This window comes from Mus musculus, chromosome 8 (genome assembly GCF_000001635.26).
Source record: "Mus musculus strain C57BL/6J chromosome 8, GRCm38.p6 C57BL/6J".
Classification (NCBI taxonomy): domain Eukaryota; kingdom Metazoa; phylum Chordata; class Mammalia; order Rodentia; family Muridae; genus Mus; species Mus musculus.
In genome coordinates, this window is record NC_000074.6 from 84,257,684 (window position 1) to 84,273,700 (window position 16,017).

At 50.5% G+C, this 16,017-nt stretch overlaps 1 protein-coding gene across 4 annotated transcripts; it reads right to left on the bottom strand.

The window, feature by feature from the left end:
• Nucleotides 1–83: 83 nt before the first annotated feature.
• On the bottom strand, nt 84–12,775 carry Ccdc130 (coiled-coil domain containing 130). Of its 4 annotated transcripts, none has more exons than NM_026350.3 (10): nt 12,659–12,719; nt 9,153–9,391; nt 6,626–6,679; nt 6,179–6,261; nt 5,310–5,365; nt 4,057–4,117; nt 2,860–3,002; nt 2,611–2,783; nt 1,430–1,568; nt 84–1,243 (listed from the first exon to the last, which is right to left on the bottom strand). In NM_026350.3, the coding sequence occupies exons 2-10, from the start codon at nt 9,153–9,155 to the stop codon at nt 798–800; spliced, it is 1,158 nt and encodes a 385-aa protein (NP_080626.1). In that variant the 5' UTR covers nt 9,156–9,391; nt 12,659–12,719; the 3' UTR covers nt 84–797. The 4 variants fall into 4 exon arrangements, with proteins under 4 accessions (NP_080626.1, NP_001281210.1, XP_006531379.1 ...); XM_006531316.2 differs by having other exon boundaries at nt 612–1,243; nt 5,284–5,365; nt 12,659–12,775; XM_006531315.4 differs by lacking the exon at nt 12,659–12,719 and adding an exon at nt 9,870–10,668 and having other exon boundaries at nt 612–1,243.
• Between the last annotated feature and the right edge of the window lie 3,242 nt (nt 12,776–16,017).

Sequence of the window (16,017 nt, forward strand, 5' to 3'; positions counted from 1 at the left end):
ACTGCCGCTAGTTTTAAAGGATTCAAGGCCCTCTTTCAAACCTCAGTGAGACAACATACTCACAACATGCAAACACACAAAAATAAACCTCAGATTTTAATTCCAGCATTCAGGAGGTAGAGATATATTTGTGAATCTGGCTCCACAATAGTTACAGAACGAGTTCCAGGACAGCCAGGGATACATGAGAAACCCTATTTTAAAGCTGGACCACACCTTGTCTCTATTGCTGGGGTGCCAGGATGACGGTTGTCTGCCCACTATGCCTGGCTGGATTAGGGTGTTTTTGAGGTTGTTTCACAAACATCCCTACTGGCTGGCCACTATGAGTGACCCACACCAGCCCATGACATGGAGTTTGGATGTTCTTCCTGCCTGCCGTTAGCTTTATTTCTCTGGCTCCAGCAGCCTGGCCCTCTTTCAACCTTCCTTATGTAGTCCTTGACACCTCATAAGGGGACGTCACCCCAGGCCGTGGCCAATCTTGGTCAGTATCTCAAACCCTTCATCGGGCTTTGTGGGGCCACACTGCCGTCACAACGATGCAGCAGCATCTGCTTAGTTGGCTGGAAGTGAGGGCAGGGCAGCTACTAGATGAGTTTAGAAACAAGGCAGGGACAAAGAACAGCACTTTAATGCTCAGGTATCAGGGTTACATCAAGGCACAGGCATTCTCACCAAAACCAAATAAATAATAATCTGTATAGGAAGGTAGGTCTGTATCTGGGCTGGCAGCAATGTGCCAGTCCCTAAGGTCTGGACGCGTCATGGCTTCTGGTCCTGGAATTCTGACTCCCTTACTCGCTCTCTGAGTCAGAGTAGTCAGCCACCAGGGAGGCATTGGGGGTGTTGGGGTTCAGCAGGTCCTCCTGGGAGGAACCTAGGGGGAAGGCCTGATCACTACAGTTTCTCTTGGATTCTGATGTCTTGCTGGTCCTGGATGCTTCTGCTGCCTCTTCAAGTGTCTTGCTACCCTGGGTGGTTCCTGGTGGCCTTCTTTGTTCTTCTGACAAGGAGTTGTCTGCTGCACACTGAGGACTTTCTGGAACGTCTCGAGACTTTCTCCTCACTATGCCCAGGTCCCCCACCGTGCCTGTGCTGCTGGGGGGTGGTCTGCGGCCCTGGCACAGCTTCTTCAGGACGCTGCTAGCTTTGCTGCTGCTAGCACTGGGTCCCTGGGCTGAGGGGAACCAAGAGCGGTGGATGATCTCTGTCCGCTTCATTCGCTGCTTGTCCTCATAAGCTGTAGGGAAAAGGGAGCATTGGACAAGGGCCAGAAGTTCAGGGGCAGAGTGGGCACAGAGCACACACCCCTAGTCTTGAGCTTTCTTCCCACCAGTTTAAATAACAGGGGCTCTAGGGACCAAGTGCCTCCAAACCCTACAACCTTTGCTTCCCAAGGACCTCCCAGTCGGGAGCTGGCACTCACAGTCCAGGGTGTGCAACCTTAGCAGGGCAGCCAGCCTGCGGTCATCCTCAGACTCTGGCACAAGAGGGATGGCTAGGCTGGCTTTTGCCTGCAGTGCCTGGTCCTTCTCTTCCTCCTCCTGCATGGCTTTCTTCTTCTCCTGTGGGTGGGTGTGGCACACAGGCAGGGACATCAGAACCCTCCATCCTGAAACCCATAGGTCTCAGTCCAGCCACTGGGTCTGCTTCTGCCTGACTGAAGCAAGGGAAGGGCCCACACAGAACCTGTGATACAAACGTGGCCCCCGTGTGTAGGCTCTCTGAATGTCAGTGTCCTGGATTCATGACAAAAAGATGGACACGTGCCACAACACTACACTTTGATCAGTGATGGGCTGCAGGTGTGACCTACTAGATAAATCATATAAAATCTGATAAAAAAGGTGTGCTGGCCCATGCCTGTGATCCCAGGCAGGGATGAGAATTTAAGGCAATACTTAAGCCTGAAGCATATTGACGATTCTGGGGCCCTAGAATTTTTCCTACTGTTTTATTTGGGGGATGGGAGGGCAAGGTCTCCCTTGGTAACTGAGACAGACCTGGAACTTGAAGTAGTTCCCCTGCCTCAGCTTCCTGAGTGTTGTGGTTAGAAGCATGAACCTCCAGGCCCAGCTTTCTGGTTTTGAGGTTAGTCTCCAACTCCTGGGCTTGGGTGATTTTCCCATTCCAGTCCCCTGAGTAGCTGGAACCACAGGTAGACACCATTGAAACTGGCTCCCTGCTTCTGTCGAAACTTAGCTCCCTCTGTGACAGCTGACAACATGAAGCTTTGGAGAGGCAACTTTGTGAGGGCTCTTTCTGTTTAAGGGGACTTACACAGGAGTGCACAGGGAGCGTGTGTTCCATCTGCCCCTTGATCCAGCAGGAAGCTTAAGGAATGAGATTGGGCGCTCTGTACATGGTCAGTCTGTAGGTGGCTCACTGCTAGATTTCCAGCTTGCACAGAAGTGCATAATATAATTCTAGAATACATTTCCCAGTCTGCGGTATGTTTGCTATAGCATCAGGGAAAGATCTAGGCAGGGCACGACTCCTGTGCTGTACATAGGGAGCATGAAGCCAGTCAAGAAATGACCAGCTTGCAGGTAGGATGCGGGGACACAGGTCTGAGTCTGCTGCTGTTTCCCCTGGGGCTTCCCTCACCCGGAAGTGCCTCCGTAGCATGCTATTCAGAGCGAAGTCATCCTTCCAGGCATTCTGCGCTTCCTGGATGTGGCTGAGTGTGGGGAGGGCCTTCTTCAGTGTGCTGCGGTCAGCCTCACCATGCTCTAGGCGGAACATGGCATCCGTCTCCAGCTTCTCTTTCTTCTCATGCTCTGCAAGGACCAAATAAGTGTGACTCTGGGGAAGCAGCCAGAGGTCGTGTGGGACGGGCAAGCAGATGGTGCTCACCTGTGGTCAGCACCTGCTCGTTGTCTTCCATGTCCCAACGCTCCTCCTTGCGACTGGCACCACTCACGATGACATAGTCACAGTTGGCAGGGTCTGTTTGCATCTCGATGTAGTTGACACAGAGGTGGCATTTCATCCTGAACCTAGAGAGGAACTGGAGTTAGGATGCTGTGGCTCCATCCTGAGACCCCAGAACCACTGCCCACTTCCTTTGGTGTACTACACACTTCCAGAAGTCACTGAGTATCCCTGCTCACATCTGGGCGAACCCTGAGGAAGACACACAGGCTTGCATACAGATGGAGCAACCAAGAGGCTGAAGGTGGGCCTGGAGGCTCAAAGTATAAAGCCTGCTCAGCATGTTCATGTTGGCTCTCACCTCTAGGGTGACAAAATAGCCCAACAGAACTGGTAGGTGTGCTGGCACCCATTTGTGATCCCAGCACTCCCCAGGCTACACAGTAGGACCCTATCTCCACCTACAGTCCATCACCCAGACACGGAAGCTGGCTCTTTCATTCCTTCGTTTGCTCATTCCTCACCTATCTACCCACCTCCCATCCCCCAGTTCACCCACTCACCTCCCCACCAGTTTATTCATCCACATGTCTATCTACCCATCCATTGCCTGCCCATTGGTCCATCTATGCATCCATCTTCAGATCCATCCACCCACCCATCCTCTCCTTGTTCACTTTCCCACTTATCTAGTCACTCACCTAGGCATCCTCACACCCACCCACCTACCCATCTGTTTACTCCTTCCCACTCCCCTCTACTGGTTCTTCTGTGCCAGGCTGGGTGTCAACAGTTGGGAAAGCTGCTAGTAAGACAATCTGCTCCGGGAGGGGCAGGTGTGCCTGGGGTGAGCATGCCCCAGCAAGAAGAGATACCCCACAAGAGGGGACAGCTTTGCAAAAGGGCAGTGTCGGAGCAGCACAGCGATGGAGCCGTTTAGCTTCTGTGTGGAGGGAGCAGAGATTACAAGGTCTGAAGCAGAGTAAGAGAGCCTAAGCTTTTACTGGGGAAGGTGGGAGCCATGAAAGACTGGAGGAGGTTGACAGGCCAGAACGGATAGTTCTACAGACGACGGCTCTAGAGGAAGGTGCTGCGTTCCCTTTCCCTTCAAGACTCCTCTATAGACTCTTTAGCCCGTGAAGCCACGCCTATCCCTGAAGTGCCACCAGATGCGCCTACCTGTAGATTGGAGTCGTGTAATAGTTGCCAACCTTCTTCTTTTCTGCATTGTAGCGCACACCTGAGAGGGCGGGGAGAGAGAGGCTGGGACCATGACACAGCAGCAGCTTTTCTTTGGGTGGGAGACAGACAAACTGCTGTTTGCTGCCTGGGAGGGCAGGTGCCCTGCAAGGGCCCAGAAGCTCACAGTAGGAAAGAATGAAGTTTGGGAGGCACTGGGGTACCTAGGCTATAGGACAGTGTGGACTGAAACAGAAAGGCCCGGTCCACCCTGCTTCCACTGACTCCCAACTGTGTCCCCTAGGCAAGGTGCCTCATCCCTCTGGACCTCTGTCTCCCATTTCGTCAACAGAGATGAGGGTGAAAATGTCGATGGAGAGATGGGTGTGGGGTATGCCCGTGACCCAGCACTCGGGAGACAGAGGCAAGATGGAGTTTGAGGCTTACCTTGATGACACAGCCAGACCCTGTCTCAAATACATACATACATACTACTCGAGTGAATAAGCTCAGCTTTCATTATTCTTTTCAAAACTATCTGATTTTTCCTGGGAGGTAATATAGTCCTATCTTCTGATTGTGAGTGGCAGGTACTGAGCCTGGGTGCTGCCCATGGCATGGCCCGGCTGCTCCTCTCTGGGGCAGCTGCTTTAGCTTGGGCTAGAGGTGGCCATGAGGTGTCTGGGGGTGGTTCAGCTCCCTGTTTTCAGTCCTGGGAACAGGACCCAGGGTCTTAAACCTGCCCAGGGCCCGATCTCTGCCCCAACAGTGCACACCTTAGGTAGGTCTGGGCTGTGGGCCTCTCACTTTCCTTCCCTTCCCACAGCCACCTTGTCTCCCAGATCTCTGCATCTAGGTTGTCATCTTCATTTCCTGGAGCCTAGCTGACCCTGAGGCAGGTCAAAAACACTACAATCTCTGCCCCATAGCCTAGCCTAGCAACAGCATCTGCCCTTGCTTTTCTGCCCTAGTGATGGATCCAAAGAAAATCCCTGCCCTGCCCTTGCCCAGGATCTGGACCTCAGGGCCTAACCTTCTCATTGCTCTCTGGCTTGGGTACCTGCCACCTTCTGATTTGCCCTTGGGATTGGCAACATCTCCAGTGTCTCATAGTACTTGGCACAGAGGGGGCCGAAGGAGTGGGCAGGGCAGGTGGGGTGGGCGACATCACCCACACTCACCCATGCTCACCCATGGCTGCGCTCACCCATGCTCACCCACACTCACCCATGGCGGCGCTCACCCACGCTCACCCATGCCGATGTGGTTCTTACAGCCGTCACACCAGATGTTGTATGGCATTTCAAATCTAAACAAAGACAAGGACTTTTTATTGTTATTTCCTTTAAAAGTTTTTTCCTACGACTTAGCCACTGTGTGTGTGGTGGTCAGAAGACGACTTTCATGAGTTGGTTCCTTCCTTCTACTACATGGCTGTGGGCACTGCACTCAGGATCTCTGGCTTGGCAACACTTCACCCACTGAGCCATTGCTCCCCCACTCCCTTTTTTCTTAAGATGTATTCTGGCTGTTCATGAACTCTTGGACTTGAGTAGCCCTCCTGTCTCAGGCCACCTAGTCCCGGGTAGGCAGGAGTATACACCTGTACAGGCCCTGGCTGGCCACTCTTTCTTCTGGCTCCTTTCCTTCTCTATCACCCTCTGGCTTGGCCACCCAGAGGAAGAGCCTGGCCCAGCCCTGGAGTCAGGATCTGACCAGACAATGGCAAAGAAGGTTCAATGTGTCACGTTTGGTCCTGGCCTTAAGAGCCCTGGCACTTCTGCTTCTTTTGGAGCCATGGTACTGCTGGTCTGCTGGAAGAGAGACCTGCTGTGGAGCAGTCTATCTGTACAGGCCAAGGCCCCACAGGACTAGTCTTCTGCTTCCTGGTACTCATCAATGAAGGAAGACGGCCTCGTCAGGTCCTTCCAAGCCCAGAAGAGGCACCTAGCCTTGTTATCAGTAAAAACTGTTTATTGTTTTGTTATACAGCAATGGCTGACTGATGCAATGTCTACCAGCTTTATGGAATTATAACGTTCCAGCACTGGGTCAATCAATCAGGGGATATAAGATTGATAGAAACTGGAGATCTTGGGAGAAGGGAGGGGTAGTTTCTTACCGGATAACAAGGATGCCTTGTGAGAGCTTCCGAGCCCGTTCTCGAAGTGGGTGGCTGTTGTGGTATCGGTTGAGAGAGCCATGCTGTATGGAAAGGGTGAGTGAAGCCAGGCAGGACCAAGCTGGGTGGCTTACTGCCCTGCTGTCCTACTGCTGGGAGACAATCCTCCCGAGGAGGAGGGGACTCATTCTTACTCCCTACAAGCAACATGGGAGGTGTGGAGGTCTTGGTAAAGTACGCAGCTTGGAGCCAGGGACAGACTGGTCCTTGGTATCTGAAGGAAGCAGTTCCAGGAGCCCCCAGGGACACCAGCATCTCTAGGAATGCTTTCTATGCAATGGCATGGTAATGGGGTAGAGCCTGCACACACCCAGGGGCTTTCGAGTCTTCTCTAGGTGACTTGTGACACTTGGCCCCGAAGCTGTGGGGTTGTGGGGAGCTGCTCACCTTTTCGGGGTTGAAGTCTGGGGGGTAGTACTTGTTCTGGCCTTTCCTTTCACCCTGGAAGCAGAGGGAAGCAAGAGTTGGAGAGGGTCATGCAGGGCCCTAGCGACGTGGTGAAGGTTCCACCTAGTGTCTGATCTACAGTGCAACCCGGATGGTAAACCAATTATTATTAGAGCTTTGGAAAACCCCTTAAGGCAATACACAGTTTTATTGGAGTGGTTACGCGCTCCTGGGGACTGCAGGCAATGGTAAAGAAGTGGGGACGGATGGACGCTGACGATGGTTTGTCTTTTTTTTTTTTTAAATACAACAGGGTTTCTTGTAGCTGAGCTAGCCACAAACTTGCTCTGCCTGTAGCTAAGGCTGGCCTTGATCCTCCTTCCAATGCTGGTATTAGAGACATGTCCCACAACTGGCTTACAGGTTGCTGGGGGTGGACTCCAGACCTTCTGCTAGGCAAGCACACCACCAGCTGAGTTACAGCCCATTTCACTTTGTTTTGAATGAGACAGAACTTCATTCCACAGCCAGGCTGATCGTGACCTCAAAGCAATCCTTCCGCCTCACTTCTGAGAGCTGGCATTACGGGGGTGAGCCACCATGCCCTACTAGCATTTCTCTTAGATTACTCATGAAATATATTTAAAGATTCTCCACTACCCTAAGCTATGGCTGTCAAGCTGGTCTCTAAATCTGGGTTGTGGAAGAAGATCCACTCTGATGTGGTAGCTGTGTCAGGTGTCAGAGGTTTCCATACAACAGGGGTTCAAAGCTAAGGCTTGTTCTTCACAGAAGACTGTCAGTCATCAGGGAGAAATAGCTGACCAGAATGTCTCCCAGCGGAGTGGCATTGCCTATACCACCCCACTCTATAACCAGCCAGGTTCCCATGTCCTCCTCCAGGGTCTAGACCAGTAAACGTGGTCTTTACCCCTCATCAAGGAAACTTATCTTTACAACACAGACCACTATAGAAAACAATAACCCATCAATATACAGGCTGTCCAACTGCAAAACACACAGTCCCACATCCATGGTGCAGCAAACATTGTGGAGGAGGAGGCAGGGAGACTGTAAGGTCCAGAGGATCAGGGACTTTGCTGTGAGACTGTCTCTTAGAGACATCAGAAGATATACTCATGTCTTTTAGTGACATCAGAAGGTATACCCATGAAGTCTTACCCACATGGCTGCCCAAATGTGGGCTGAACAAGAATACCAACCAACATGTCAAAGCGGACAGGGTGAAGACCATTAGGCCGAGGCCTCTACCCTATACAAAGAACCACAGGCAACTGAGGGAAGCTAGGAGCAGGAGAGGCTGCCCTCCCCTGAGAGAAACACACCAACGGGTTGCCCAGTGCCAAATGATAGCCCTGAAAACATACACAAGAGTAATAGTATCTGGATTCAACAGGTTATATTTGGGAATGTATACACAAATTCATATGTGCAGGCAAGAATAGCTGATGACAGAGCAAGGAGGGATAGGTGGGAGAGTTTGGAGGGAAGAAAGGAAGAGAGAAATGTTGTAATTAAAATACAGTTTCAAAACCAAACAACAAAATCCATGGTCAGTGTGGTGGATTAGCCCCCTGGTAAAACACTTGCCTGAGGGCAGCCCTGCCCTGGGAAAAGTCTATCCACACCGTACACGGAGGAAGATGAACACAAGATGCCGAGAGAGAAAGCAGACAGGACAGCATAGTGTGTTACATGCTCACGGCAGGCAGACTCAGCTGGAAGCAGCGGAGTCGCTATCAGTGGTGCTGAGGCAAGAGTGGCTCCTCAGGGATGATGTGAGTAAAGGTGTCAAAGGTGTCCGCGAGCAAGCCTAAGTCCTGAACTTGAAACCCGGGGACCACATGGTGGAAGGAGAGAGCCAATTCCTCCAAACTGACGCCCACATGCATGCACACCTGCTCTACAATAAATAAAGTACATGACTATCTATTTTTAAAAGTTACTGCTTAGCTTAGTTGTACAGGGTCTCCTTTTCAGAGTGACAGCTTCCTAGAGCTACACTGAAGAAGGAAGGGGCAGGGACACACTCACACACTTCACAGCGGCTAATGCAGGGCTGGGGTAGGGGAGGGCTGGGGTAAGGCAGGGCTGGGGTAAGGGAGGGCTGGGGTAAGGGAGGGCTGGGGTAGGGCAGGGCTGGGGTAGGGTAGGGCTTGGGTACAGCTCAGTGGCAGAGCACCCGCCTAGCACTTGCAAGGCCCTGACTTAAATCCCCAACTCTGCAGCAGGGAGGCATCATCTCTGCACTGGGATTGGATCTCTGAGAAAGAAGGGCCAGGAGTTCAAGATCATCCTTAGCTAAATAGCATCAGAAAGGAAGGGAAGCGGGCAGGATGGGAGCAGGATCTCGACAGAGAGGATAGACAGCTTTGTCGGGTGGTAGTTCAAGTTCCCAGCAAAGCTCTGAGACCATGATACCACGATACATAACAATCAATAACTACCACTCAAGAGCCTGGGAGGGACAGGGCTGCCAGGAGTCCAGATATGGGAATCTACTCACCATCTTGGGAGCTGCCTATAGGTCCTCACTAGCAAGGCTGCAACTATGAAATTGGCCTGGTCAACGCATGAAGATGCAGTGAGACGTGCCCTCCTGTGGAGCCTCAGAGGCCGCACACGGCTGTTCTGTAGAGGTGTGGCTGTGTCACTTGGATCTTCCTATTTCTTGAAGTTCACAATACTTCTGAGTTGCAACCTGATGCGGAGCCTACAAAGAGTACAGGAATGTCCAAGGAGAGCCTGGAGGGGAGACAGACAGACATGACAGTTAAGAGAACCATGTGGCACCAGACTCTACACTGGAGTGACCGAGAAGACACAATACAATTGGTGTCCTAACCATTCCCTTAATTCCTACCGCCTGTCCTGCTCCTGCTGCAGAAGCTGCAACGGGCTTTGAAATGTACATTTTAAAATATGAATTCCTGTATGTGCGCACGGCATGGTAAGCACATGGAGGTCAGAGGATAACTCGTAGGAGTCAGTTCTCTCCTTTCCACATTGAACCTTTCATCACTCAGGTTGTAGGCTTGGTGGAAAGCCACCGAGCCATCCCATCGGCCTGATACTTACATACACATACACACACACACACAGATATATATATATGTATATATATACATACATATACTCAGCATCACGATGCCCTGTCTAGTTTATAATCATATCTACAGGCCTTTCTGCCTCCCACGCCTTGCCCTCTGAGGAAGTCTCTTACCCTTCTCCTCTAGCCAAGTTGAGTTCCTGGCTGTCTGCAGAGACCAGGCAAACAGACTGCTCCTGAATTATTGAGACGGACTCGGAGCCTCCAAAGGCTAAGACAGTGCTCTCCCACTGAGTCCCACTTCCCCAGCCCTCACTGGAGGATTCTAGGCAGGGGCCCTAGCACTAAGCTATAGCCCATGCCCTAGATGTACTGTACTGTGGTAGCTTCAGTCATGCCACATCTCACTGCTGTGGTAAATTTCAAACCCAGGACAAATGGCTGAGGCACCTAGTTAACATATCAAATCAGACCTGGTCACCTGGTCCTTCCAGTACCCCTTAGACTCTGTCCCTACACATTAAGGGGTATGGCTGACATATCTTATCCCCTACCCTAAACTTTGCAGCCCAGAGGCTAGGCTGCTCCCCCACAAAGGCTCTCTCTCTATATATATATAAAACCCAGACATTTGAGTTACCCACTCCTTTTTGTATGTCTGCCCACCTGGGTGCTGCACCTTCTCCTCTCTCCCATATGGTCTGGCTCAATCTGGACACGTTGGCACTCTGGGCTCCCCAGATGTCTCTGCCCCTGCTCTCCCTTTTATCTACAATCAACTTTCTGCTTCACTTAGGAGTAACCATGGCCTTTATTCCTTTTCTCTTTCTTCATTTAGTGATCCCGGAGGACTCACAGAGCATCAGAGGCTGATGTTGGCAGGGCATTTGTTTGTGTGGGGCAAAGCTTCAAATGCAAACTGAAGTGCCAGAATTCAGAAACTGCATTTATTTAGGATTTTCTCCACTCTTCTCAGCTGTCTTGAGGATTTTTTATTTTTGTTTGTATCTGTTTTTTTTTTTTTTTTTGAGACAAGGTTTTTCTGTGTAGCCTTAGCCCTGGAACTCGCTCTGTGATCCACCTGCTTCTGCCTCCTAAGCACTGGGATTAAAGGTGTGCATCACCACCTCCAGGGGTAAGGTTTTTAAAAGAGAAATTTATTTTTAAATAGTGTGTGCTTGTGCCCAGAGAGTCTAGGAGAGGACATTAGACTCCCTGGAGCTGGAATTACAGGCAGCCGTTGAGTCACCTGACATGGGGACTGGGAACTGAACTCAGATATTCCAGAAAAGCAGTATGTGCTCTTAACTACTGAGCCATCTCTCCACCCCTAAATTAAAACAAAACATTGTGTGTGTGTGTGTGTCCAGGTGTGACTGTGCCATTGTGTGCAGGTCAGAGGAGGAGTTAACTCTCTCCTTCCCCCACATGGGGGATGGAACTCAGATAGCCAGGCTTGGTGTCAGTGTCTTCACCTACTGAGTCATCATCACACGTCCTGACCCAGATACCTTTGGTGGCCAAGTACTTCAATGCCCAGCCAGGTTTGCGAGGCACAGCTACCTGAGTTTAAATTCAAGCTCCATTCTTTACCAGCTGCGGACCTGGGTCTGACTGTTGTGGAGTGCCTGCTCATCGCCTGTCAGAAGAGAATACAGACCAGGGAGTGATGGTGTATGCCTTTAATCCCAGCATTCGGGGTGTGTGTGTGTGTGTGGAACCAGGAGGGTACACACTGAGTTCGAGACCAGTATGGTCCACAAAGCCAAGTTCCAAGCTAGCCAGAACCAGACAGGAAGACCCTGTCTCAAAAAGCAAAATCAAAACAAACAAAAATTAAAAACAGAGGGAAATGGGAGCGGGAGTGACTCTGGGGTTTGCTATAATGAAAAAGTGTATGGGCTGGTAGTGTGGACACCCAGCTTGAAGTGCTATGTGCTTGGGGTCTGCTTTACAATGTTGAACATGTTTGTTTTGGAGACATGCCTTTCTGTGTAATCCCGGCTGGCCTAGTACTCCAGATCTTCCAGCCTCAGCTTCTGAAGTCTTAAATGGCTAATCACCACAGGTAGTATCACAGCCAGATTACACCCAGTCTGCTCAGGTGGATGCACAGGGGCTCTTCTGTGCCAAGGGTCATTCCTGACCTCAAATGCCACAGCAGACCACAGCTTGGGCATCAATCTCCTCTCTGCTGCTTCCTAGCTGCCTGACTCTGGGCCAGGGGCTACCTGGATCCCAGTTTCTCCATTTGGGGAAAAAAAAAAGTTTTCTAAAGGATTCAGCCGCTGAGACTGCCTTTGGGAGTCATGACAGGTGTTAAGTATTGAGAAGAACAGGCATGGGACAAAGAAAAGTGACAATTTCAAATTTCTCCTACTTACTAACAACTATAAAAAATATTTTTGTTATGTGTATGTGTGTGCAGAAGTGAGTTCAGGTGACCGGAAAGGGTAGAGGGTTGGATTCTCTGGAGATACAGGCAGCTGTGAGCTCTGGGAACTGAACCCTGGTCCTCTGCTAGAGAGCAGGTCAAGTTCTTAACCGCGGAGCCACCTCGCCAGCCCCTTACAAATTACATTTATTTGTTCTGCGTGTGTTGGCAGAGTGTGCAACGAAGTGAGAATGTAGATCAGAGAACAGCCTACAAGAATCGATTCTTTCAACATGCTCAGGGGTCGAACTCTCATGTTGTCAGGTTTGGCCACAAGCGCCACTACCAGCTAAGCCACCTTGCCGGCCCCCAAGCTACTGTTCCCAAGCACTATGTTTCAATTCAGGCTAGGAGGGCTCATCTTCAGCATGAAGACGCCTAGAGGTGCCATTGGCCTAAAACGGAGGCTGGGCCCTGGGAACCCGCTCGCGTCCGCAGATACAGCATCTCCCGTGCCAGGACGCAGTGGTGGGATTGAGGACCTGCCACCCCCGTTGCCGTCGCGGACCGGTCCTCACCCCGTACCTACCTGCCCTCTCCCTGACGTCACGCCTCCACCAGCCCGGAAGCACACCCGGAGCCAGGAACCCGCAGAGCGCCCGCCTCTGCGGCCCAAAAGCGCCTGCGCAAGCTGGAGCGAGGCACTTTCGTCATCTTGATTGGCTGAGGCTATTGCAGACTGACCAATTCAGGCCTGTCTAGCCGTTAGAAGCCCCGCCCACCGGGAGTGGTCCAATTGGAGATGGCTTCCTCCCGGAAGATCTACTTTGGCACCGCCCAGCCCTCCCTGGCGGTTGCGTTTTCGAAGGAGCTGATTCGTCATTTTTAAGCTTTGATTTGACTGACGTTTGAGACCGGTTTTCTTGTATCCCAGTTTGACCCTGCATCTCATTATATTGCTGAAGATGACTCTGAATTTCTGACTCGCCTTGTGATATCCAAGTAGTGGGATTACCAATACAGCCCAGGCTATTTATTTATGGATTTTAAAAAATTATGTTTATGACCAGACGTGGTGGCCAACACCTTTAATCCCAACACTCTGGAGGCAGAGGCAGGTAGTCTACATAATCAAAGGCCTGTCAGGAGTACACTGTCTCAAAAAAATACATATGTATGTGTGTGGGTGAGTGCTAGTGTGCCACGACTGAGGGAAGTAGAGTCAGAGGGATATTTGTAGGTCTCTGGGCAAGTATGTGGTGCATACATATATGCAGCCAAAACACCTGTTCAGGTAAATAAATCTTAAAAGTACAAAGCAATGCCGGACGTGGTGGCTCACGCCTTTAATCCCAGCACTTGGGAGGCAGAGGCAGGTGGATTTCTGAGTTCGAGGCCAGCCTGATCTACAAAGTGAGTTCCAGGACAGTCAGGGCTATACAGAGAAACCCTGTCTCAAAAAACAAAACAAAACAAAAACCCAAAACAAAAAGTACAAAGCAAAGCCGGGGGACGGTGGCACACGCCTTTAATCGCAGCACTAGAGAGGCAGAGGCAGGTGGATCTCTGAATCTACAGAGTGAGTTCCAGGACAGCCAGGGCTACAGAGAGAAACCCTGACTCGAAAAAAATCTGCCCCCCCACCCCCACCAAAAAAGTAGAAAGCAGAAAAAAAGAGGTTTATTCAATGGTGGCACTTTAGAAAGCGATTCGGGGAAGGGACACTCTTAAGTTCTGGTGTGAGATCATGGTTTAAAGGTACAAGGATCTCACATCTAAGCAGTCTTGGTCAAGGTGTGGTCCCGCCCACCATTGACCCACCATTGTCTGGGCTTCAGTCTCATCCTGTAAGTTGGTCTGCAAAACCTAGAACTGGGTGAAATCTCTTTCCAGAAGACTTTCTCTTCCCCCTCTGGCTGGCGCCCTTTCTTTTGCCCACCATGAGATTCCTGGGGAAATTCCCATTTCTTTGGAGTTCATTATTTTATGGTCTGATAGATTGAGAGATGTGGGGACGAGTCTCTCTAGATATCTTCATTTCTGCCAGGTCTATTAAAAAATAAAAGGTTAGTAACATGGAAGATTCTTGAAGGCCCCTGAGCTCAGCTTTATATAAAGAGTCAATGACAGGGCGAGGGGACTCACAGTGTGAGCAGAGACTCTAGGGCCTGCTTTTGAGTCAACCCTTCTTATAAGCAACCCTGACACACACTCCTGTTTATAACCCTGGTAGGATGTCGTTTGTAGGACATCAGACTTCAGTGCAATGGTTACTTTGGTCTGTGTGGGTTCTCTTTCAAGGATGAGTAGATGTCTGTGTGCTGTATCCTCCCAGGAAAAAGTCTGTGGCAGTGAGAGAGGGGGAACCGCGAATTCAGAGATGACTTGGGAGGAGTGAGTTAGCCAGGCATGCATGAAGCTAACCCTCCTGAGGGGAGCATCAGAGGAGGCATTTCCGAAAAGCCGATAAGCCGGCCTTTCCTGTAGGGTGTTAGTGTACTTTATGCTGTAGCAGCAGTAGCAGGGTTCTTGTTATGGGTGTGAGCAACTAAGGCTGAGCTATCAGGAGTTGGAGCGTCCGTGGGAGGAATCCCAGGATGACAGTCTTTGTGTGGTCAGGTCCAGAAAAAGTCCATTTCCCCAAATTCCAAAAGTCAGAGGCACAAATGACTGTTTGTGGTGCCTATTACCACACCAAAGTACATGCTGGCCTCCAGGCTCCCTGAGTACCACAAGTGCCTGTTACACGTGTCCACCCTGGCCCTTATCATCTCTTCCCCAACCCTAAACTCTCCCCAGCTCACAGGCTTCCCCACCCCTAGCCAGTCTTTCTCCTTATAATATTGCTATTTCAGCTATACTCCCAGTCTCCCTCTCTCCCCCGTCTCTCTCCCCCACCTCTTTCTTTCTCTCTGTGTGGGTTTCTATCTCTGTCTTGAGACAATCTGACTCCATGGCAGGCTTCAAATTAGCAGTTAAGGAGAGTAGGCCTAAATCTCTGTCTCCAAGAACTGGCCAATTCCAGGCAAGTCCAGGCCTCAGAAGCTGCCCTGCCACCTGGCCTGGCCTGAGGCAAGGACAATGGGTCAGCAGCAGTTTCCAGACTTCCTCAACAAGTTTCCAGCCCTCACACCCTGGTAATGGAATGTCAGTAGAGACGGACCCAACAGATTAACATGGAGGTCACCTACCCCAAAATTCCCTAATGTGCTTTAAATCAGACCTGAGAGCTCACTTGGTTGTCTCTCTGTCTTGGTAATGGGAGACCCCAGCATGCTAGACTTCTACAGAATAAAACAGTCTTTGCGTTTACGTACTATTTGAGTCCTGGATATCATTCTTTGGTGAATCATGGGCCCTTACAGTCTCTCTGCTCTGCTCCTGCTTCTCTCATGGTCAGGTCCAGTCTATTTTTCTTTCTGCCCTTCTCATCCTCTCATCTCTGCAGTGAAACACTTTCCCTTAACCATAGCATAAAGCACTCATGTTGTCAGTTCCCACAGCACAGGGTGGTAATGCCTGCTTGGTGAGTGGGGTCCACCTTATGAGTTTTGGGATTCCCTGAGAATAGTTAAGTATCCAGGAAAAAAGTTTCCATCTAAGAGTGCATGCCAGGGTTCCCTGCTGCTGCTGTGTGTAGTGAGAAAAGTATCTGAGGCTGAGACAGCAGCCCACTAGGAATCTGCTTGTGTAAAGGCAGAGTTACAAGAGAGGGAGATTTGGCGAGCATCATCCATGCCAGCCTCTGGTTTGGCATGCAAATTAGGTCGCAGCCCTGTTTTGAGTTTCTGTCCTCACTTCCTTTGATAATGAACTAATGATGTGCAAGTGTAAGCCAAATAACCCTTTCCTCCCCAAGTTGCGTTTGGTTCTGGTGTTTTATCACAACAAGAGTAACTGTAACTCAGACAGTCACGGTGTTTATCACAGCAATAGAACCTTTGGCTA

What these genes read in the sequence shown, in the direction of transcription:
- Ccdc130 (NM_026350.3), bottom strand. An exon ending in CAGACTTCAACCCCGAAAAG is followed by an intron (nt 6,262 to 6,625) that starts GTGAGCAGCTCC and finishes CTTTCCATACAG; the next exon opens with CATGGCTCTCTCAACCGATA. An exon ending in CAAGGCATCCTTGTTATCCG is followed by an intron (nt 5,366 to 6,178) that starts GTAAGAAACTAC and finishes GTCTTTGTTTAG; the next exon opens with ATTTGAAATGCCATACAACA.